Here is a 23,568-nt window from a genome sequence, read left to right as displayed (position 1 = left end):
CAGTCAGGCCCATCAGAGACGTTCTTCATTTCCATTTAGGCGCTTTCACCTCTAGCATCTCTATTTGGTCCTATCTTGGGATTTCCTTCTCTCTGCTTACGTTCCCTACCTGCTTTCACGGGCTGCCTGCTTTGTCCACTAGGGCCCTTAGTATATCAGTCATGGTTGTTTTAAATCCCTGGTCTGATAATCCCAGGATCCCTGCCACGTCTGGTCCTGATGCTCTCTCTGTCTTTTCAGAAAAGTGGCGTTTTCGGCTTTCGGTACGCCTTGTGATTTTTTTTCATGATAGTTAGTACATGATGCACTGGGTAGAAGGAGCTGCCGTCAGTAGTCGTGTGGCGAGGTGTGGGGAGGACGCCCTCTGTGGTCCTGTGATGGGTCTCAGTCCTTCAGTGGCCTGTGCCCGTGGACTGTGAACATTACAGGTGTTTCTCAGTTTTTCCTCCCCTCCCCCTTAGATGGGACAAGACGTGTGGAGGGGCCTGGAGGTGGACGTTTTCCTCCCCCAGGTCAGTGAGGCTCTGCTGGAACCCCAGCAGCTTAGGTTCTGGTTAGCTGGTTCCTCCTGAGGGCAGCCTTGTTAGGAGCAGAATGCTTTGTCATATTTCAGGGCAGTTCCTTTTCCTCTCCCCCGGCCGGAAGCATGAGGGGATTTTTCTCCAATATTTACTGTGAGTAACCGTCAGGGCTCCTAGAGGTAAATCTCACAAATTTGTGGGGCCCCAAAGGCTGGGTCGCCCTGGAGTTTTGATCTCGGACTCGTCCACACTGAGCCTCCAGCGGGTGGTCAGTTTCTTTTCTTTTTTTTTTTTTTTTTGCGGTACGCGGGCCTCTCACTGCTGTGGCCTCTCCCGTTGCGGAGCACAGGCTCCGGACGCGCAGGCTCAGCGGCCACGGCTCACGGGCCCAGCCGCTCTGCGGCATGTGGGATCTTCCCGGACCGGGGCACGAACCCGCGTCCCCTGCATCGGCAGGCAGACTCTCAGCCACTGCGCCACCAGGGAAGCCCCGGGTGGTCAGTTTCAATTCCGGCCTCCCTGCCCGTCACTGGGTCCCAGGCACTTTCTGCCCCGGTAAGTGGCAGTTCTCTGTACCTGCCCGTCTCTCTCCAGTTCTCGGGGCGGCAGTTTGCCCTGGGCCTCTTTCCCTTACGGATCTAAGAGGAGTAGTTGCACAGCCTTTCACTCATTGTCGGGACAGAGTGGCAGCTTAGGAGTTCAGCTCATTTTCTGGTTTAAGCATTTGAGGCCATAAATTTTCCTCTAAGTATCATTTTTGCTACTTCCACGTATTTTGACATTATCTGCTTCTGAATGGTTTTTTATTTCCATTTTGATTTCTTGTTTCGAAACCCAAGAATTATCTAGAAGTTGGTTTGATTGGAATCTCATTCTTCTGCTTGGTCATGATCTGTGTCATCCCGAGGGCAGGGGTGGGCTTTCTGCCCCTCCGCATGGGGCAGGCCCTGCCCCTGGGCACCAGCCTGGTCCTGGGAGGTTTCCCCTGCTGCCCCCCAGCGCAGCAGCACATGAGTGGCTCTGTTCTGTCTGGGAGCTGCCACAGGAGTGCCCTTGCCACCACTTCCACGCCCAGGTTCCCTGCGCCCTCTCCCTCCACCCTTTGGTCTTTGCCTCCACCCCTGCCAGGGGACCGCAAACCGCCTGCCTGTCCCCACGTCTCTGTCGGCTCCGGTTAATGAGCAGAAACACTAGATTCCTCCAGGGCAGAGCTCCAGGTCCCCCTGGCCTTCGGGACTTGGGCTGCAGCCCTGATGCTGTCACATCACGTCTCAGATGGACGTTTCTATGCGTGGCGTGAGTGCTGCGATGACAGGACACGACTCGTACTCATGCTGCACCATTGTGGTCGTGACACGGGGCCTTTGGTCGATGGCATGTGGCCGGCAGGGCGGCGTGGCCTTGGAGACTTCCCAACGGGACCGTGGCTCCGCCTCCCGTTGTGACCCTCCCATCGAGCACTCAGGTGTTCAGGCTGTGGGTGACCACACCACGTGCTCTCCCACCTTGCCCCAGGCAGCCCCACTGCACTGCTGGGCCTCCCCAAGCCCACCCTGACCCTCCAGCGACATGGTCAGAGCTCTGAACACTCCGGCCTCTTAACCGCCAGGCCATCCATGGGAGCACCGTGGTCTCCTGGGTCTGGGTCCGCGTCTGTGCATCCGAGGCCTTGATTGACACAGATTGACTGCACCAGCTGTGAGCCCGTGAAACTTGCACGTGTGTGCGGATATTCTATTTTTTTTTTTCTTCAGGTGTTGTTGGAAGAAGCAAAGGATCTGCTTTCCGACTGGCTGGATTCCATGCATGGCAGTGAAGTGAGCGACAATTCTATTTTCTCCAAACTGCCCAAGTTCTGGGAAGCGGAGTTCCACAAAGACATGGAAGCCCTGAACGTAAGTGTCGCCAACTGTCTTGACCTTGCTGTCTTGGGCTGAGGATCCCCCATGACCAAAAGGCTTTGTGGGATCCAGACCATTTCATTTTGCAAGTAAATTCGGTTAAAGATGAGGGGGGCGGCGTGGTTTCTGGGCGCCAGCAGCGCTGCTGCTCTTCTTGAACCAGGACTGTCATCGTCCCCAGGTCCTCCCTCCAGATGTCCTAACCCGCGTTAGTGAGTATGTGCCGGAGATCGTGGACTTCGTCCAGAAGATCGTGGACAACGGTTACGGGTGAGCTTGAGGCCCTGCTCAGGGCTGCGCAGCATTCCAGGAAGGTTTTCCAGGGACAGCGGCTCTCCTCCGGCTCCAGACCAGGATCAGGGAAGCGCACGGTTTTGCTGCTCAAGGTGGCGGTGCCCTGGTGCTCCCGTTACAAAGCACCACGCAGCGGGCAGCTCAAACCACAGAAGTGTCAGCGCACAGCTCCAGGGGTCCCTGTGTGCGTGCACATGTGCCGCTTGTCCCTCCCTTTGTGTCCCCATCTCTTCTTATAAGGACACTGGTCGTACTGGATTAGGACCCCACACTAATGGCCTCATTTTAACTTGATTCCCTCTGTAAAGACCCTCTTTCCAAATACAGTCAGACTGCGAGGTGCTGGGGGTCGGGACTCCAGCATGTGGCTTTGGAGGACACAGTTGAGCCGTAACCTCACCTGATCGGCGGCCGCTTTCCTCTGTGCCACTGGGTTCTCAGCTTCCCAGTTGCTCTGTAAGAGAACCCTCTGGGTTTTCCTTGCGGCCGTTCAAACAACTATTTAGCTGTACGGAGGCCATGTCTTTGTTCCAGGCAGGAAGGGGAAGCAAGAGGGTGGTGCTGGCTACACCCAGCCTGTCCCCGAAGCCCCCGGCAGATTTGGTCATACAGCTTGGGGCCTAGTCCAGGACCTGGGGCCACCCCGCCCAAGGGGCTGGCCAGCACCTCTGCCCGGGCCCGTGGCCTGCCCTGGGGACTACAGTGAGAGATGCTGTAGGTACCACCTGGCCCCTGGTCCACTGGGGAGCTCCCAGTTAAGGCCACGCGTCACCAGGTCCCCAAAGCAGCACACTGTTGCCCTTGGGCACCTCCAGGTCTTTGGAGACGCAGGCCACATGGTGTGGGCACTCAGAGTCTTCCTCGTGTCGGGTCCCAAGGCAGGTGGGCTTTATCCTTGCCGGGCCGGGATTTGGCCCCAGGTTACCGTCCTCACCATCTGCCTGCGTGGAACGCTTTTCACGTCCCTGAGTCAGCGTTTTCAGAAACAGGCAGCAAGTGGACGTGTGGACGGGGGCCAGGCGTCTGTGTGCTGATGCCAGGCCCCCACCCAGGAGAGCTGCCACCCGCCTCACGCGAGGTGAGGCGGGCGGGGGCCTTGGAGCAACAGGAAGCGCCCGGCACAGGGACCAGGCCGTGGGTTCTAGTGAAGGACAGCAGCTCCTTGCACCCCCTCCGCCCCCCAACGTCACACGGTCGCCGCGGGGCAACTCCAGACTGCCCAGCTGAGCGACATGGGCAGGGCCACGGCGAGAGGAGACAGGGCATCCCGGCCTGGAGTAATCCCCACGCTCCCAGGAGTCAGGGCCTGGCGGGCCGGGCAGGTGGTGGCGTGTAGACAGAGGCAAGGGCGGCACTCGGGGTGGTGACACCCAGCTTAGGGGCAGGGCGGAGGGACAGGCTGTCGGGGAGTGTGGAGTCCCTGTCCCGGCCCCTCAGCCCACACAGCAGCTCTGTTTGAACAGCCTCCTGGCCGCCCTGCAGCGTGGCCAAACCAGGGGAGGCTCGCGGCTGGAGCAGATGCCCCGACGGCCTGCGGGTGTCCAGGCCGACCCGTGAGCACCTCGTCACACCTCCCCCAATGGCTTTGTTTTCCAGCTACGTTTCAAACGGGTCCGTCTACTTCGACACGGTGAAGTTTGCCAACAGTGAGGGACACTGCTACGGGAAGCTGGTGCCCGAGGCCGTCGGGGATCAGAAAGCCCTGCAGGAGGGGGAAGGTAAACGGACCGGCTCGAAGTCAGAGCCAAGTGGAGCCGCGGCCTCACCCCGCACGATCGGGGTCACCTAGGTTCACGGGGACCGTGGTTTTTTACCTAAAGGGATTTTAGGAGCTCTGTACACTAAGCCTCTGAAATATATTATTACTTAAGAAACAGAAGAGTAAGTGGCTGCAGTGCCATCCTGAGAAGCGTACAGACCTCGGGGCCTCAGCCATGAGGTTGGACTTTGCTGATCTCTCAGCACCCAGAGCACCCAAGGGTCGGGTGGGCTGTGCTGGACACGCAGGCGGGTGTGTGGAGAGGAATCAGACGGTGCTGAACGAGGGCACACGTACCCACACGGGGCAGCAGGGAGCCTGTGGAGGGAAAACCCCAGGGTGCTCCGGTCGAAGGCGTGCAGCACACCCAGAGAGGGAGTAGACACGAGATGGTTTACTTACCGATCCCACGAGTAGGGCCGGAGGTGGGCACTGGGCGGGGAAGGGCCGTCCCCCATCCCAGGGCAGGAGCGAGCAGCTGTTACTTGTAAGGCGGCTGTGGGAAAAGTTTGGCGGGAACTGAAGCCCGGTCCGTATCCAGAAGTCCAGACTGTGGGTGTGGGCAGGGCTGTCCTGCCGTGAGAAGCTCGGGCAGCAGCTCAGAGCGGCTGTGTTCTCAGCGCAGCGAGTGTGACCATGTATAACGACAGCCCCAGGCCCATCTTGATTCAAACATTTTAAACAGAGACACAGTGCCTTTTCTGGACCAGGCGGGATTCTACTTGTCTTTCATAAGTGTTTACTTTCACCTCCTCAGTGAATCGGGGGGAGCAGTGCAGGGGCTGCTCTCACACTGCCGGACACATGCTGTTTATCCACCAGCGTTTCTGGGAGGCACTTTGGCCATAAAAATGTTCATCTTTTTTTAACCACGGGTACAGTTTTCGCATTTTATCGTCCTTACATTTATTTATTTATTTATTTATTTATTTATTTATTTAAGATAAAGGATTTTTTTTTTCTTTGACTGTGTTGGGTCTTTGTTGCTGTGCGTGGGCTTTCTCTAGTTGCAGCGAGCGGGCACTATTTTTTGTTGCGGTGTGGTGGCTTCTCTTGTTGCGGAGCACGGGCTCTAAGCACGTGGGCTTCAGTGGTTGTGGCGTGCGGGCTCAGTAGTTGTGGTGCACGGGCTTAGTTGCTCTGTGGCATGTGGGATCTTCCTGGACCAGGGCTTGAACCCGTGTCCCCTGCATTGGCAGGTGGATTCTTAACCACTGCACCACCAGCGAAGTCCCTGTCCTTATTTAAATTTCACCATTAGGTATACTTAGAGCGTAAGTATATACCAGCCTTATGTCCATATTTTCAAAATGTGAAGATAAATGGACAGGTAGCTGTAAAGATGTGATGTATTAGACGTTGTAGAAGATATTAAACAATTAGAGCGTCTAGTGGGTGGTAAACTTCTGTCTGTATGCCCTTTCACGGTCAGCGGCCAGGCAGACTTGTGAATTTCCGGGCTGCGGTTGGAGGAGACACTGTCCAGGACTGAACTGAAGTCCTGGATTGCTGACAGAGTCTCCCCAGACTTCAGGCCTTAGACAGACTCAAGAGTCTTTGTTAGGACACAAAGGCAGCTTCACCGTACAGGTTATAGTGCCGTCAACGTATGACTGTACGATGTTCATACGTTTTGATCAAGTATCTTTACCTCAAGGGCTCTGTTCTAAAGAGATATCAGAACCTAAAATAGGACGACACAGAAACATGGAGGAAAGACAGACCGAGTTAGTTTAACAGTGTGACCATCCGACCCACCGGCGTTTCAGACTCACGGCCACTGAGCAGGGCCAGGCATCAGAGGCAGACCACTCAGATCATGGGGCTCACGGTGGGAGAGCCATGTCAGGGGACCAGAAATGACACCAAGAGGGGAAGCAGAGGGATCGTGTGGTTTATCTCTCTTCCCTAAAAAATCAGGAGCAAATAGCAAGTGTTAGCAGGTAGTGACATTTGTGTGAAATGCAGAGTGGGGGAAGGGTGTGTGAGACAGAGCAGATCCTCTGTTACAGAATTTTTCAAAGTTAATTTTTAAAGTTAGATACATTTGTGAGTAACTGTGTTCATTATAAAGAAAAGTTTAAAGCCTCAAGGTACAGTTATCTGTCCAGTAAAGGGCGGGTAAAAGAGAAGGTCCCGGCGCCAGGTCAGATTACGTTTTTGAATAACTGCCTTCGCCGACGCCGTGGTTAAAATGCGCACGGTGAGAAAATAGATACAAGACCAGGGTGGCGCTTGTCCTGTTTGTTGGATGTGTCTTCTGTTCTTCTTACATGGATTAAAAACCCCACAAACCCACAAATCAAGACGCCAACATGTTAATAGTAGTTATCCCTGCGTTTCCAACTGTGGCACCTTTTCCTGGTTCTTTGTCGTGTTTTCCAAGTATTCTGCATTTAGTGCCTGTTTCACCGTCCCAGTCTTTGTGTTCAGCGGTGCCTCCGTCCGCACTGTGTCCCTCCCAAAGTGGCCTTCTTCCAGTCATCCTGCATTTGCAGCCTGGACAGGAGAATGAGAGTCATTCCTGTTCTGGAGTTTTCCAGCAGGCGCCCTGGTGAGGCCCTTTAGGGCCTGAGTGCCGGGCAGAGGCCCCATCACCCAGCAAGCAGCCCCCCCTGCCTCCCCCCTCGGGGATGCTCTGCCTGCAGGCTGGGCTGACCAGTGGGTGTTCATTTTCAGGCGGCTGATGTGTCCACGGCCCCAGCACGTGGTCTGTGGAGGTCTCCCGTGGGGCCGTCCGTGGATTCCCTTTCTGGCTGGCTTCGTCTGTGTTCACGGGGGTGTGGGGAGGGAGAGGGGGAGGATCTCCCAAAAAAACTGAACTTGGCCCCGGGAGCAGTGCTCCCTTTCGCTCTTGGGTTCAGACTGGTCCATAGCCTCCTTCCCGCAACTGCCCCGTACGGACACGGGAGGATGAGCGAGTGTCCTGACTTGCCACCTCCAGGCTGGGGAGGCCACACACAGCAGCCTGGTCGCCCTTATGCCCCCCAGAACCACTGCCAAGAGGCCCGCCGGGTGTTAGTACAAGATCCCGCCTGCACGAGCCCAGGTCCCCGAGGCAGGCCCATGAGAACAGCGCCTCACACTCTGGGCCAGGCACTGTCATTGTCCTAGACGAGGGGCCGAGGTGGGGCGGCAGTGGAGGCGGGGGGTGCAGGTCCAGGTGTGGGGGTCGTCGCCCTTGGACGCCGACTCGTGAGGCCATGGCTTCTGAGCTTGCAGTTAGGGCTTCGTAACTAGACCCTGGGCAACTCCAAAATCTGGTCACAGTCAACTTGAAGGAGTGCTTGACCAAGTGAACAAACAAGTACCTGAATCGTCCCTGGACCGAGACAATTCCATCCACCGAGTACCCGCCTCCCCTGTGTCCGCAGGCGACCTGAGCGTCTCGGCCGAGCGCCTGAGTGAGAAGCGGTCCCCCAGCGACTTTGCCCTCTGGAAGGCCTCCAAGCCCGGGGAGCCATCCTGGCCGTGCCCCTGGGGAAAGGTGAGCACCTGGGATGGGGCGCCCGGGCCTGGGGCCGTCACCTCCCTCCCTTCCTGGGACTTGCGTCTTCCGCTGCATGGCTGGGGTGGGGGCACTGGACCGCCTCGGAGGCCCCTCTGTCCTGACAGTCTCTGACCCGGGATACTAGGGGACAGATCCACCCTCCGACATCCCCTGTGACAACAGTCCTGGTGGCCCAGAGCTGCGGGAAGGGGTGTCGGGAGCGGGGGATTCCTCGGCCTTCGCGAAGCTTGTTGTGACCTTTACAGCCTGGGGCCCCATTCGTCTTTTCGTGTGTGGGACTTGACCCTCGTTCCCATAGAGCTCAGGGGTTCTGAGGGTCGTGGACAGGGGAGCAAGTCCTGGCCCGTCACGGGGCGGTCAGGGCGCTCACCACGTTTGGGTCCCTAGGGGCGTCCAGGGTGGCACATCGAGTGCTCGGCCATGGCGGGCACCCTCCTCGGAGCCTCAGTGGACCTTCATGGAGGGGGCTTCGACCTCCGCTTCCCCCACCACGACAACGAGCTGGCGCAGTCGGAGGTAGGGGCCGAGGTCACCGTCCTGGGCATGCGGCGGTGGGGGGCGGCGAGGGGCTCCCCAGCAGAGCCTGGCCTCCACGGCAGGGGCTCTGAACCGCATTATTAAGTCTGGCTCGCGTGTGAGCGGCCCGGCCCTTGGCAGCACAGGCCTGGATTCGCACCTGGCGGCACTGCTTCAGCATGTCAGGTCCCCAGAAAGCGGCCGGCGCCCTCTGTCCAGCCCGCAGCAGTGCCCCTGACCCCCACACCTGCCCTGTCCGCTCAGGCCTACTTTGAGAACGACTGCTGGGTCAGGTATTTCCTGCACACGGGCCACCTGACCATCGCCGGCTGCAAGATGTCCAAGTCGCTCAAGAACTTCGTCACCATTAAAGACGCGCTGAAGAAGCACTCAGGTAAAGAGGCGTGGACGCTTTTGTTGTCGGAGGTGCGGGGACGGAGCCGCTCGGGAGGTAAGGAGCCCCGCGCCTCTCTCCCCAGCCCGGCAGCTGCGCCTGGCCTTCCTCATGCACTCGTGGAAGGACGCGCTGGACTACTCGGCCAACACCATGGAGTCGGCGCTGCAGTACGAGAAGCTCCTGAACGTGGGTCCCGCCCCCCCGAGGCAGCTCTGGTCCAGCACAGGGGGAGGTGGTGCCCGTTCCCCGCGTCCCCCAGAAGGAACAGGACGCGGCCAAGGCCACTAAGCTCTGGGGGGAGGCCAGCTCCACACCACCTTCCCAAGACACCTCATGTCACGTGTGGCACCTTTCATTCAGCCCCACCCGCTGGCTGCACCTCAGGGGCCCCGAAGGCTGAAACCGGAGCCACTTGTCTCACAGGAAAACCTTTCCCTTCCCTTCCTACACCTGTGTGACATTCAGATCGCACCTGCAGTGGAGGCACGTCAGTAGAACGGCTCTTTCCCAGGTTTCTCTGGGATGGAAAGGTCTGAATGTTCTTAAAAGGAATTTTCATATTTTAGGAGTTTTTCTTAAATGTGAAAGACCTCCTCCGAGCCCCCGTCGAGGTAGCCGGTCAGTTTGAGAAGTGGGAAGACAAGGAAACAGAGCTGAACGAGAGGTGAGGCGGCGCCTTCCCTCTGGGGCACACGGGCGGTCCCCGCAGCACGCCCGCCAGCGGGGAGGCCGGTGGCGCCGTCCCTCCCGTTCGTGCAGAGCCACACTCAGAACGGGCCGCCCCGGGAAGGTCGTCCGTCTGACGCCGCCCGCCTTCCTCTTCCGCTTCCCGTTCAGCTTTTATGACAAGAAGGCCGCGGTTCACGAGGCGCTCTGTGATAACGTCGACACGCGCACCGTCCTGGAGGAGATGCGGGCTCTAGTCGGCCAGTGCAACCACTACATGGCAGCGCGGAAGGCCGCGAGGAGGAGGCCCAACCGCACCCTGCTGGAGAGCATCGCCCGGTACCTCACGCACATGCTGAAGGTGAGCCCCCCTGCCATGGTGCCAGTGCTGGCCCGCGGGTCGTGGGAGCCGCGCTGTCCTCAGGTCCTGCCGCGCCTGTGCCCGAGACAGCAAGCCCCCCGCCCCTGCCCACGCTCTGAGCAATTTCGCCTGTTTGCCTCAGCTTTTCCCCTCCTGTCTGGAGGTTTGAAAAGCACAAGGGCTTTTTCCCACAAGTGGCCCTAACATGTTGTTCACCACACCCGCCTCATGCTGACAAGTCCCGGTTCCTCTGCAGGGGGCTCCGTGGTCCAGCGGCTCAGGCTGGGAAGGGGCCGGAGGGGCAGCAGGAACTAGACCTCGTCCTGGGGCAGGTGCGGGGGCACCCAGGCCTGGGTTTCCATCTCTCCCCACCCGGCAAGGCCGTCGGCACTTCCGCCCCCACCCCTAACCCACCGGCGCAGCGGCGTGTTTCGAGGACCGGTCCCTGCCTGCCATCTCTCAGGACCTCTTGTCCTGCATGCTTGTTTCTTCCCTAGATCTTCGGGGCCATAGAAGAGGAAAGCTCCCTGGGTTTCCCCATCGGAGGACCTGGAACCAGCCTCAATGTGAGTAAAGCACACCTGGGCCCAGAGAAGCTCCCTGCTGGCCACCCCGCCAATTTGGTGTTCCCTCCTGGGGCATCTGAGACCAGCACTAGATCCCAGCCTGCCCTGGGCCCCTGCAGCCTGAGCCCCACGTGGCCGAGTCTCAGCCCGGCTGGGGAGTTGGGCACAGTCCGCCCCCGTCCTCACCACCACTGGGTTGTCTTTGTGAGCTCGGTCCCAGGAGACCAGGCTGCATGGGACGGTCCTCAGCCCCCAGACATCTGAGCCATGGCCACGGGCATCACCACGGCCATGGGCATCACTATGGCCGCAGGGCATCAGGAGTCCCGTGCCCGTGTTTACCGGCACGTGTGCACCTGTAGGCAGACAACACGTGGAACCGTCTGTCCGTGGGTCCGTGCAAGTGAGAAAACTCGCTGGTGGTTGTCGGTGTCTCCTTCGTACTTGGCATCCGGGCAGACACACGGTTTCTGCTGCGGGAGGAACATCACGTAGGACAGGCACACACTCAGGTTCATCTGAGACGTGCTCGCCCTCCTCCCCTGGTCAGGAACGCTCTTTAAGTATTTCGTTAGAAGACACATGTAAATGCTTACACGTAATGGGTCAAGTCCAAAGTAAAAAGGCAAAACCTTTTAAAAGTCCTGTTACCCAGTGAGGGACGGTGTGAGGCACCCTCTCCTGCAGGTGGAGTTTAGGGGTGTTTCCCCAGGAGCCGGCTTCCACCCCAGAAAACAGAATGCCAGGCGCTGTCCCCGGGCCCCTTGTCAGCCTTGGAAGTGGCTGTTGCTGTGGTACTTGGTACTTTTAAGGAAGGAAACCCACGCGGTTGCTTTGTTTGCTCGTGTAAGCAGTACTAGACGTGTATTTTCTTTAAGGAGAAACACACACACACTAGCAACACCTCGGTTAAAGGAAGTCTGCCTTTGAGCTTTAAAAAAATGCGTCCAACATCGGATGCCTGGTGTTTCTGGCCCCCGAGCCACCTTCGCACGCCTTTTGAAGACAGCTGCCTGGAATATGTGGCCCCGAGAAGCGTGGTGGGTGCCGGCTGGGCCGAAGGATGGGCCCGAGGTCACGCCTTTCAGAGTTCACAGATTTACTTCCAGACCTGCATTGTTTTAGAAGCAGGTCTTGAACCACCTAGCACTGAGCGGTCTACAGCACGTGCTCGGGTAGTGTAGTCAGCTGGGCCGCTGGGGGTGCCGGCCTGAGACCCTCCTCCAGGCCGACCTCAGGCACGCTGGCCAGCTCCCCGCAGCGAGGCTCCCCTGCGGCCGTGTGCGTGTGCGGGCGGTAGGCGTGTCCTCAGCCCACGCATGCAAGATTGGTCCTGAAGTGGCTTAGGCCGCGCTGAGGGCTTGGCCTCACCAGCCTTTGCATTTAATCGTTGGGATTTTGGTCACTGAGCTGCCGAATGACTTAATTAAGAGGCACAGAGACCTTGCTCAAAAGTCTAGTGGAAAAATATGGTAGATGTAACAAAAAAGGTTTTCCATAAAATTGTTATTTTTCTGGTTTGGATTCGCCCTCTTGGGTTTTCCTTTTCCAGTGGGCTTTGCGTCCCATGGCGGCCTCTGCGTCACCACGGGTGGTTCAGTGTTGCGCAGACGTGAGGGTGCGTGTGGACAGCAGACAGTTGATGGTACACAGGCGTGTGTGTGGCCTCAGGTCGGACCCAAGCACGGCCGGGCTCTGTGGTGCCGGCCCCAGTGGAAGGGAGGCCCCAGCCCAAGAGGAATGGCCTCAGCCTCAGAAAACCATCCCTCCTGGGAACGCCCAGTGTCGCCTTAGGGACGGGCTTTTAACAGCTTTTAACAGCCTTGTGTCTGCCTGAGACAAAGGGGCTTCTGTGAGCCACTGGGCGGGGCCGCCCACAGGACTCAGTTCGCTGGGGGGAAGGGGACCCTCTTACTGTGCTATCCGTGCCGCCACGTGGGGCGCCCCCGTGTCCATGAGCCGACCGTTGGGGATGGGCACGTGCACCCTGGATGTGGGTCACAGCGGGGCGTCCGCCAGCCACACGTCCCTCGGCAGCCCTGCCCTGCGGCGCGTGTACTGGGCCCTGTCCTTCATAAACACGAGGGCGGCTGGTCTCTCAGTGACCCAAAGTATTCTCTCCGCAGCTCGAGCCCACAGTCATGCCGTACCTTCAGGTGTTGTCGGAGTTCCGGGAAGGAGTGCGAAGGGTCGCCCGTGAGCACAGAGGTGAGGCCGTCACGCGCTCCATGGCCTGGGCACGCCTGGCCCGTCCTCTGCTGCAGGTTGTCCTGGGTGTTGCAGGTGACGAGCGGCGTCCCTGGCCTCTGATCACTGGATCCAGGGAACCCCCCCACCCAATCAAGTCATGGTGGCCATACACACGTCTAGACGCCAAGTGTCCCCACAGGGCAGCTGGGCGGAGCCTGGGGACACTGTGAGGGGCCAGCATTTCCTCACCTCTTTTGTTTGTGGGGACTCGGTTCTGCTCTCTGGGGCGTCTGCAGGGTGAGGGCTGGAGGTGTCCTCGTCCCTGCCCCACTGAGGCTCCGTGGTGACTGCACAGCCTCTGCTGGGGCCAGTTCTAGGTTCTGCTCGGGGCCTCGCCAGCGGCCCTGGGGACTTGGGATGATCTGGGATCAAACGTGTTGTCTTTGGGGCCAGTTTTGAGCAGTTGTTAAGCGGGCAGTGAGTGGCGTCAGGCAGGCAGTCTGCTTCTTACTGTGGTGGTCTGGACTCACAAGTGACCGCCACGGCTAAAACTGACCTTGCAAGGCGCCGGGCCTGGTCCAGCTGCTGTCCTCACATTGCTTCTTTAATCCTCGTGATTCGACAGAGGTGGGCAGCGAAGCCCCTGGAAGGTAGAGGCCTCGCCTGGGGTCACTTGGGGTTTGGGGCAGACCGCCACCGTCGTTGCCTGGTGTGCTGTGCCCACCCCCCCAGTCCCCTGTGTGATGAGAAGTCACATCTGGAGATCATCCGGGCAGGGTGTCCCAAGGGTGGAGCGGGCAGAGGTCAGACAGGCGGTCAGGGAGCCTCCAGAGGAGCTGCGCCTCAGGGGGGAGTGGGCAGGCCCCGGGACGGGGCGGGATCTGGCCGTGGCCGGGGACGGCGCGGGAGCGGGCCGGGGCCTGTCCCAGGGCCGGCAGAGCAGGAGGGCTCTACCGACAGAGAAGAAAGAAGCGGTTTCGCCTTTAGTGCCCACAGTCCATTTGGCCAGAGAGCTCAGGCCTGGCCAGCAGGGATGTGGAATGTGGGTGTGTGACCAGGAGAGGCTTGGGAAATTGGGAAGAAGTTAGAAGGGCCGGGACAGGCACACAGTCAGACTGGGAGACCAGCGCGGGGGAAGGAGCCTCTCTGCCACTGGAGAGATGGTAGTCATTAGCTGTCATTGTTTTTTTATTGTGGTTAAATATACACAATGTAGGAGTTACCACCTCAACCATTTCTAAGTGTAAAGTTCAGTGGCCTTAAGTAATTCACATTGTTTTGAACCATCACCCCCATCCATCTCTAGAACTTTCCATCTTCCCAAAAAACTGTCCCCGTTAAACGTTCACTCCCCTCCCCTCCCCCAACCCCTCATCCCCACCGTCTACTTACTGTCTCTGTGGATGTGACTCCTCCAGGGACCGCATGTGAGTGGAATCAGACAGCATTTGTCCTTCTACGTCTCGCTTATTTCACTGAGCGTAATGTTCTCAGGGTTCATCCACGTTGCAGCCTGGGTCAGGAGGCCCTTCCTTTTTTTAAAAAAAATTTATTTATTTTATTTTTGGCTGCACTGGGTCTTTGTTGCTGCACAACAACAGCTTTCTCTAGTTGAGGCGAGTGGGGGCTACTCTTCGTTGCGGTGCGCAGGCTTCTCATTGCGGTGGCTTCTCTTGTTGCGGAGCACCGGCTCTAGGTGTGTGGGCTTCAATAGTTGCAGCACGTGGGCTCAGTAGTTGTGGCTCTTGGGCTCTAGGGCGCAGGCTCAGTAGTTGTGGCACACGGGCTTAGTTGCTCTGCGGCATGTGGGATCTTCCCAGACCAGGGTTCGAACCCGTGTCCCCTGCATTGGCAGGCGGATTCTTAACCACTGCACCCTTCCAGGGAAGCCCCTCCCTTGCTTTTTAAGGCTGAGTAACATTCCATTGTGTGGATGGACCATATTTTGCTCATCCATTCATCTGTGCATGGGTCCCGTCTCCTTTTGCAGCATCTCCAAGCCTGCGCCCGACAAGGTCTCCCTGCTCACTGCCCATCTGTTTTCCACTCCTGTGTCACAGCCCCGCCCCACAGTAACCAGCCCTGATGGATGCAGGCTGCCCCGCCCTGAGCCTTGTGGCTCTGTGGACAGTACACACGGGGAAGGGTGCGGACCGCAGTTGCAGGGTACGGGGAAGTGCTGGCAGGGGCGTCCAGCAGAGGGCCACACAGAGACACGCTCCTTCCCTTCTAGAGCCTGGAGTCAGAGCCCCTTGGCATCTGCAGGGCTGTGAGGTCCCCGGGGCTAGCACGCTTTGCCAGGTGCCCTGGGAAGGTCACCCCCTTGACCCACGTCCAGGGAAACCTGTTTTCCTTTGCTGGGCTCCATCGTGGTGGTGCAGCTGCTCCCTTCCAGAAGGGGCCCTGCCAGCCACCAGCCGCCCCGTCTCTGTGCACCCACCACTGGGAGCCGGTCCACCCAGATCCGCCCATCCCCACTGCTGTCCCAGTGCCTCTTCTCCACGGGGCAGCCTCTGCGCCTGTCTGGGCCCTGCACAAGGTTCCATCCCAGCCCCAGACTCAGTAGCCGCAACTTCAGACCCGGATTTGCACAGCATTGGGAAGACCCCAAAAGCCTTGGCTTCACTCCTGCTGGTATGGCAGGTGGGCGGGGTGGGGGACAGCATCTTCTGTCTCCATGTACAGGCTTCTCCCCCCACCCCACCCTGGAGGCAAGCTCTCCGTCTGTGCTCTTCTTCTAAGGTTGCATTAGCTGTTCTGAGACCTTTGTGCCATATGTTTAAGAGTTGGTTTATTGAATTCCTCGGAAGTATCCAACTGGGGTTTTCCCTTTAAATAAAAATAACTTATTGAAGTGAAATTCACGTAACGTAAACCTGGCCATTTTAAAGTGAACCATTCAGTGGCGCTTAGTGCCTTCCCAGTGTTGTGCAGCCACCATCTCCTTCTGGTCCCAACATGTTTCCACCCTCCAAGGTCACGCCCCCTCCCCCAGCCCCTGGCAACCACCAACCTGTGTTCTGTCTCTGGATTGACCTGTTCTGGGCATTTCACATAAATGGAGTCACACAGTGTGTGACCTCTTTTCTCTGGCTTCTCAGCAGAATGTTTTCGAGGTTGTCCACACTGTAGCACGTGGCGGTGCTTCCTTTTTTTTAGGGCAGAATAATCACCAGATACGTATACCGCTTCCATTTATCCATTCAGCCGTTGATGGGTGTTTGGACTGTTTGCACCTTTGGTGAACCTGCTGTGAACATGCATGTGTAAGCATCAGGTCGGGTCCCTGTTTTAGTTGTTTTGGGTACACACTTAGGAGAGGAATTGTGGGATCATCCGGTAATTCTGTGTTTAACTTTTTCAAGACCCACCAAAGTGTTTTGCTTGGTGGCTGAACCATTATGTATTCCCACCAGCGGTGCGCGAGGGTTCCAATTTCTCCACATCCTTGTCAGCCCCTTTTATTTTCTGTCTATTATTGTTAACAGCCGTCCTGGTGGGTGTGAAGGGGAATCTCATTGCGGCTTTGATTTGCATTTTCCCTGAAGAGTAGTGAAAACGAGCCGCTTGGCTGTCTGAACCTTTCCTTTGGAGAGTTGTCTATTCAGCCCTTTGCTCGTTTTTGTTTTTTTTTAAATAATTTTTTAAATAAGTCTACTTATTTTTATTTATTTATTTTTGGCTGCATTTTCTGGGTATTTGTTGCTGCGCGCAGGCTTTCTCTAGTTGGCGGCGAGCGGGGGCTACTCTTCGTTGTGGTGCACGGGCTTCTCATTGGGGTGGCTTCTCTTGTTGCAGAGCACGGGCTCTAGGTGTGTGGGCTTCAGTAGTTGTGGCACGCGGGCTTAGTTGCTCTGCGGCATGTGGGATCTTCCCGGACCAGGGCTCGAACCCATGTCCCCTGCATTGGCAGGCGGATTCCTAACCACTGCGCCATCAAGTAAGTCCCCCTTTGCTCATTTTTATTTGGGTCATTTGTCTTATTGAGCTGTAGGAGCTCTTTCTTTATTGTGGGCACTAGACCCTTTTCAGAAATGTACGTTGGGAGAGGGTGGAGGAGAAAGCCAGCTCCTAAAGTAAGAAAAAGGTTTGGAAAGAAATCCTGGGGGCAAGTTTGAGCTCCGTGGACCAGAGCAGGTCTCAGATGGAGGTGAGGGTCGCTCTCTCAGCCTCGTGGAGGCCACCTAGAGGATGGCACCTGAGGGGCCCCAGGGGAGGCGGGGTTGGGCCTGAGGGTGTGGAGGGGAGTTGGTGGCAATGATGGCAGGGCCAGCCTGCTTCCCTGCCCGTTATGGTGAGCAGGCGTCCGTTGGGCACTTGCCTGGGCCGGTGCCCTGGGGTCTCCTCAGGGCTCTGGGGGGACTCGTCTGAGCGAGGGGCCCCGAGGGGCAGAATGAGGGGAGGGACCAAATATAAAGGGCCTCGTCCCACCAGCCCTGCTGCGGGGCTGGAACGGGGCTTTTCCTTGACTGGCGTTGGGAAGCGGGAGACTGTGCGGCTGGCTGCACGTGTGGCCGGGGCTCGGGCACCCCTGAGATGTGTGGGTCACCGTCCATTCATTCATTCACCCGTGAGTGGACCTGTGGGGCAGCGGCACAGTGCTGCGTGAGCACACTGGGTTCTGGGGACACACTGGAGACAGGACAGGTGAGTGAGTGACCACGTGGGCCGTGGTCAGTGCTGCGGGGAGGGACAGGGCAGGGCAGGAGGGGTCTGCTTTGCTGGCATCAGCAGGAGTTCCCACTGGCCCAGTTCTTAGCCCGAGGCTGAATCTGCTTCACCCTGAGGTCAGGGTCTCAGAGCTGGAATGTCTGGGTGAGCCTCTCCTGACGTCTGCACGAACGTGTTTGGTTGGGGTTGAGCCCATATGGGCTCTTCAAGTACAAACGGGCTGGCCTCTCCCTGGTCTGGCTGGGCATCAGACACCCTGGGCGCCGTCCGTGGTGGCCGTTACAGGACTATCCCAGGCTCCCCCGAGCTCCTGGGCCTTCACCGGCCCTAACCAGGCGGTGCAGAGGTTAGCACTGTCCAGGCTCGAAGGGCCTGTCCCGTCAGGCCCAGAGGCCACGCCAGCCGTCTGCTCAGCTCTGCCCACCCTGGCTGCTTCGTGTGTGCTGTCTCTCCTGGAAGAGGCACTTCAAAGCCAGTGGGCTGGCCAGGCTCCCTGGGCCGCTGCCCGTTCAAGCCCAGCTCTGGGTGGCCACTTCCCTCGGCTGGGGCGAGGCTGGCCGGGAGCGCCACTGCCCAAGGCAGAGTGTTGCCGAGGTGGGGCGTGGGTCCCACCCCAAGGCCTTTGGCCCCTTCTGATCCCTTGCTGGGCTGGGGCCCTGGACGGTGGGACACAGCCGCCTCTCTCAGGATCGCCTTGCCAGGGCCGCGGGGGCTCGGCGTTCCCACGCGCCTTCCCGAGTGACCGGGGAGCTCATTTCTGTGCAGCAGAATCCTAGTACCTCTGGGCCTGCCGCCCGCAGGGCTTTGCCCAGTCCGTGCGCCTCTGCGGTCAGTGCCCGCCTCTGAGCAGGGCCCTGAGCCGGTGCACAGGCCACGGGTCCAGGGGCTGCTCTGGGCTCACCAGTGGCTGCGACGTCCGTGTCTCGGCTTCTCCTGTGTCTGTGGCCAGTGGAGCAGCCCAGCCCCTCCAGAGGCACAGGGGGGCGCTCTTCCGTGGGGGCCGGGCGTTTCCGGGCCTGGTGGACCGAACCGCTTCCTCTGCCCACAGTCCCCGAGGTCCTGCAGCTCAGCGATGCCTTGCGGGACGACGTCCTGCCTGAGCTGGGAGTGCGGTTTGAAGACCATGAAGGTGGGTTCTCTGGACGTGACACCCGGTCGGGGGAGGGACACAGGGTGGAGATTGCTTTTGAGAGGAAGAACCCCGGGATGGGTCTGAGGACGCTTCGTCTTTTACGTGGTGAACCCCCCGTGATGCGTGGTCCCAGGGGACCTGTAGTTGTACCTTCTTGGGTGTCACTGCCAGCACCTCCTCTCCTGCGGCCTGACTGCCCGGCGGCCCTGTTTCTGCGGGGCCACTGGCCGCCTTTTCTCATGGCCTGTCACTTGGGAGGCAGCCTGTGTCATGTGGATCGTCAGCAAGTTTCACAGCTTGTGTTTCGACTTGGTGGGAGTTTGGGCTGCACGAAAATTATTGGATTTTAAACACACAGATGAGTGTCTTATTTTATGCCTCCTGGGTGCTCGGTCTTGAGCAGCAAGGCCTCCCCACAGCACAATTAACATTTGACCTGTGCGAGCAGGAAGGAGGCCCCGGCTTCTCTCAGGGGCCCCGTGGGTGGGAGTGGTGTGGGCAGCGCTGGGCTCGGCCTCGTCTCACGGCTGTTGGCCTTTCAGGACTGCCCACTGTGGTCAAGTTGGTGGACAGAGATACCTTACTGAGAGAGAGAGAAGAGAAAAAAAGGGTGAGTAAAACTGCAGTGACCTGAGCTGGGTGTTTTATTTGTTTTTTGTTTTAAGTTCTTCTTCTTATTATTATTTTTTAATTGGCTACGTTTGGTCTTTGTTGCTGCGCACGGGCTTTTCTCTAGTTGCGGCGAGCGGGGACTGCTCTTTGTTGCGGTGCGCGGGCTTCTCATTGCGGTGGCTTCTCTTGTTGCAGAGCACGGGCTCTAGGCGCGTAGGCTTCAGTAGTTGTGGCTCATGGGCTCTAGAGCGCAGGCTCGTAGTTGTGGCTCATGGGCTCAGTAGTTGTGGTGCATGGGCTTAGTTGCTCTGCGGCATGTGGGATCTTCCCGGACCAGGGCTCGAACCCGTGTCCCCTGCATTGGCAGGCGAATTCTCAACCACTGTGCCACCAGGGAAGCCCCTGAGCTGGGTGTTTATTGAAAATGTAAATATCACTGGAGTTTATATACTTCACCTTTAGGAGTTAGCATTTATACTCTTATTAAATAGTGCCAGTGTTTATAAACGTCAGAAGGAGAGACTAGACAGTTAAGTACTTGGCAGTTTTCTAACAACAACAACAAGATCCAGCTCCTGGTGAAGGGCCCGGAGTGCAAGGGAACCCTTTTCACCTCTGCTAAACTGCGAAGCTGACACGTGTGGCCATAGCTCGCTCTCACCTGAAGTGGTGTCTCCCTGTCCTGGGGTTGAATGTGTCACAGTCACACCTCCACCCACCCCCGCCCCCAGCACAGTCCTTCTCATGCCTCAGATGTTACTACGCCTCCGTGAGCAGGGCTGAGCCGGGGGCTCCGTGAAGTGGGACAGTCCCTGCTCTCGGGGACCTCAGCGTCCCATAGAAAGAGAGAAGCAGGAACAGACGTAGTACGTGTCAGAACTGCTGGGCACAGCTCACTGGGTGCAGGGCCCGAGAGGCCTTAAGAAGAGACCCCGGGGAGAGGAGTTTGGGAGACTGGGAAGGGGCCTCGACAGGTGTCCACAAGGAGAACTGACGGGTGGGTGGCTGGTCAGGGAGAAGAGTGGCGAGGCTGGCCCTGGGCACCATGGACGCTGGTGTGGACGCCAGGAGGGGCCGAGCATGAGAATTAAGGAGCCCGGGTGCCAGGGAAGCTCTGGCTGGAGTCAGGCTGGTGCGAGGTTCCGGGAGCTGGGCTTTGACCCCCGTCCAGGCCCTTCTCGGCCCCTCCCCCGCTTTCCATCCTGTTCGGTCACCCCCGCTGGTGTCACGTCCCCTGGGTCGGGTTCTCCCCATCCTTAGACACCGCAGCGTGTGGGCCGCCCCGGCCCTTCCCCGGAGGTGACGTGGGGCTCACTCCCGCTCTCCCCCCAGGCGGCCCGGGGCGTAAAGACAGGGCAGTGAACTCGGATCGGCCACCCCTGCCCATGTCTTCACTGGCCGCAAGGCCTTTGTGGGAGGGATTTGCCATACACCTTCCCTCCGGTAGCTCGAGTTTCCAGCCAAGGGAATCCCACCCCAACCCCCGTGTGCGGAGGCACCTGGGACCATGGCCTCATAGGCTGTCTTCTGCTCCCCCAGCGGGATAAGCACCTCTGGTCTCTAAGTGGAAAAGCAAAAGCCCTTGGCACCTGTCGTCCCACCTCCCGAACTCCGTGCCGGGTCCCTCTTCCTCCGTCCACCCTCTACCCCTCCGGCTCTGCTCAGGTTCTCTGGTGACAAGGCGCATCCTGGGGGGTCCCCGCCCTTGACCCCTGCTCTCTGGGACCCTCCCTTCGCTTCCCCCACTGCACTGCCCGCACTTCCCGCCTCTCTGGCGTCCCTCCACCCAGGTGACCTCACCCCATCCCAGGGCCCCTCTGCCACCTGTGTGCCTGTGACCCCCGAGTTCTCTCTGGCCCAGACTCCTGTGTCCAGCCACCTACCTGGGGGCTCCGCTTGGCCAGGAAGCACCCGAAACCCAAGACATCCAAGAGGGAACGCGTGACCTTCATTCCCCAAACCCGTTCCTCCTTCCTGTCCGGGCACACGCTGTCCACATGGTGGCCCGAGCCCAAACCTCCCGAGGCAGCCTCGGGCCCCTCCTCACGGGCACCCAGCCCAGCCCCCAGGCCCTCCCTCCCTCCCTGCCTCCTGCCCGGATGCTGCCGGCCTGGTGGGAAGTGGGCTCTGGCTCCCACCCGTCTCCTCCAGCCAGCCCCCCTCCCGCCCTCCCCAGGTGCCTGGGCCCCTCAGGGTTGGCCCTCGCCGTGCTGTCCCTGGTCCCGCACCCGACCGCAGCCCCCCCGCTGCCGGGCAGGTCTGGTTCTTTCTTCATGTTGATTGTGCAGCAGGTGACCTCATGCGTGGTGTCCACTCACCGCCCCGCGTCGAGAGCAGGGCTGGGTCAGAGCCCATCTCACAGGGATGGGCGGGGGGACAGCAGGGGGCTTGTCCTGTCCCCCTCCCACCCAAGAGGGGCCTGGGAAGCTCCAGCTCACGGGGCGTTTGCTGTCCCCCAGGCTGAAGAAGAAAAGAGAAGGAAGAAAGAGGAGGCCGCCAGGAAGAGACAAGAGCAGGAAGTAACGTCTGCTTGGGGGAGGGCTCCTGGCGGAAACGCACTTTGACCCCATGCCCTGCCCCCTGTGCCTCCTTGGGGCCCAGCCGGGCGCCCCGTCTGTCTCCATCCCCAGCGGTGCCCCCTCACCCCGTCACACAGTGCCCCAGGGAGGCCGGGAGCCCTGGGCAGGGACAGACGTGGCCGCGAGCTCCAGGACGGCTTCTGTGGCCTTGATCCTGCTGCGCTGCGTGCACGGCCGTCCCCCTGTTCCTGCAGAAAACACCTGGCTCCCTCCTTTCACTTCCCTCTGCCCAGCTGTCGCTCCCTGAACCTGGGGGCTGGGGTGGGAGCCGACACGGGGTCACGGGTGTGGGTCCCCACGCGGGCTTGGAGCAGCGACCCCACGTCTGTGTTCCAGGCGGCGAGGCTGGCCAAGATGAAGGTTCCGCCCAGCGAGATGTTCTTGTCAGAAAGCGACAAGTATTCCAAGTTCGATGAAAACGTAAGAAATCCTTTCTTTTCAGAACGTTGTTAGACCATTAAATTGGGATGACAGGGGTTTTCAAACTTGGCTGAGAAGATTCTCTGTCCAGGGTGCTGTTTGCAGGAAGGCGGGCTTATGTGGGGCTATTTCAGGTCCAGCACGTGCAGCCCAGTGCCCGGGGCCGCCCCTCCCTCACCGCGGCCCAGCGGCTCTGGTGCCAGGCGTCGTGGCCTGGGCCGGTTGATGGATTTGCAGGGACTCACCCCACAGACAATCCAGAAGGGCCATGGCACAGATGTGCCCATTGCTCCAGGGGTTCTTCAGCGTGGCTACTCATGGCCTCTTGGCCTCGAGACCCTCAGGCCTCCCTCACTGGTCTTGTACGTATTTGCGCGTATCAGAACCATGTCGACCCTGGTGGGGAACGGTGCCCCTCACCCCTCAGGCAGGGGGGCACCCCAGGATGATCGCTTCCCAGAGGCTAGGACAGGCACCTCGGAGCACACACTGGGTCCAGAGCGTGGCGGGGAGTGGATGCCGGGCAGGCGGACTGGCCTGGTCAGTGGGCGGTGACCGCCCGTGCTTTCGCCTTTCAGGGTCTGCCTACACACGACATGGAAGGCAAAGAGCTGAGCAAAGGGCAGGCCAAGAAGCTGAAGAAGCTCTTCGAGGCACAGGAAAAGCTGCACAAGGAATACCTGCAGCTGGTTCAGAACGGAAGCGTCCCGTGAAGGCGGGGCCGAGGCTCTACACCCCACCGGGGGCAGCAGCTCCCCCAGCCCCGGGGACTCTGCCCCCAGCTCCGGGCGTGTTTACAGTGCTCCTCCGGGCCTAAGTTAAGGATTCTATCCGGAGAGGTCTGGGCCACCTTCGGCTCTGAAACGTCAGTAATAAAATCTTGCAAATGCGAGGCCGGGCTCTGTCTGCCGTCACCCTGCATGGTCAGCGCTTGAGGGGGCCTGGCCGGGCTGCTTGGTCAGCGGGTCACGACACAGGAGCTCAGGCCACTGAGCGGCTTCAGCCGAGGACTGTCCCCCCCGCCCCCAACCCTGCCCCCGTGCAGATGGCTATCGGCTAATCTCTGCTGTGTAGGCACATTCGGAGGCATTTGAGTAGGAAAAAGACAGGCTCAAACTGGCAGAGCCCGCTGGCGCCGCTCACAAAGCCTGCTCGGCTGAGCGCCCGGGTCCTGCTGGGTCAGCTCGGCGCCCTGTCTCCACAGCGATTCCGCGGGCGGGCGGGCCGGCTCAGCACGGCTGGCGATGAGATGGGAGGAGGGGGGATCTCAGCAGCACAGGGCAGCGAAGTCCCCAGGTCCCAGCCAGGGGAGCGTGGCCTCACCACCCTGCTATCGCATTCGCATTCTTACTCCCGGGGCTGAGAATCCCCACTGGAGCTCCAGGCCTGGATGGAGCAGGGTGGCAGCAAGCCGGGACCGGCTCCACCTGCAGAAGCGCGGGGCCAGTTTAGATCCGCGAGAACCCGCGATG

The 23,568-nt window shown here is 59.3% G+C and overlaps 1 protein-coding gene across 1 annotated transcript in view; it reads left to right on the top strand.

Moving 5' to 3' along the window:
* CARS1 (cysteinyl-tRNA synthetase 1) overlaps positions 1-22,988 on the top strand; it is a gene marked incomplete at its 5' end in the record, with an annotated part of 42,231 nt that extends 19,243 nt beyond the window's left edge. The window contains 16 exons of the mRNA XM_079709458.1: positions 2,276-2,416; positions 2,604-2,692; positions 4,313-4,434; positions 7,850-7,962; positions 8,374-8,502; positions 8,767-8,896; positions 8,982-9,085; positions 9,466-9,563; positions 9,737-9,926; positions 10,424-10,492; positions 12,619-12,700; positions 18,402-18,482; positions 19,028-19,095; positions 21,557-21,616; positions 22,013-22,096; positions 22,675-22,988. Coding sequence (XP_079565584.1) covers positions 2,276-2,416; positions 2,604-2,692; positions 4,313-4,434; positions 7,850-7,962; positions 8,374-8,502; positions 8,767-8,896; positions 8,982-9,085; positions 9,466-9,563; positions 9,737-9,926; positions 10,424-10,492; positions 12,619-12,700; positions 18,402-18,482; positions 19,028-19,095; positions 21,557-21,616; positions 22,013-22,096; positions 22,675-22,809 — 1,695 coding nt within the window. The 3' untranslated portion in view covers positions 22,810-22,988. The remainder of the gene's footprint in view (positions 1-2,275; positions 2,417-2,603; positions 2,693-4,312; positions 4,435-7,849; positions 7,963-8,373; positions 8,503-8,766; positions 8,897-8,981; positions 9,086-9,465; positions 9,564-9,736; positions 9,927-10,423; positions 10,493-12,618; positions 12,701-18,401; positions 18,483-19,027; positions 19,096-21,556; positions 21,617-22,012; positions 22,097-22,674) is intronic.
* Between the last annotated feature and the right edge of the window lie 580 nt (positions 22,989-23,568).

The sequence above is a fragment of the Hyperoodon ampullatus genome (genome assembly GCF_949752795.1).
Source record: "Hyperoodon ampullatus genome assembly, chromosome: 7".
NCBI classification, from domain to species: domain Eukaryota; kingdom Metazoa; phylum Chordata; class Mammalia; order Artiodactyla; family Ziphiidae; genus Hyperoodon; species Hyperoodon ampullatus.
This window is presented reverse-complemented; position numbering and strand designations above follow the sequence as displayed.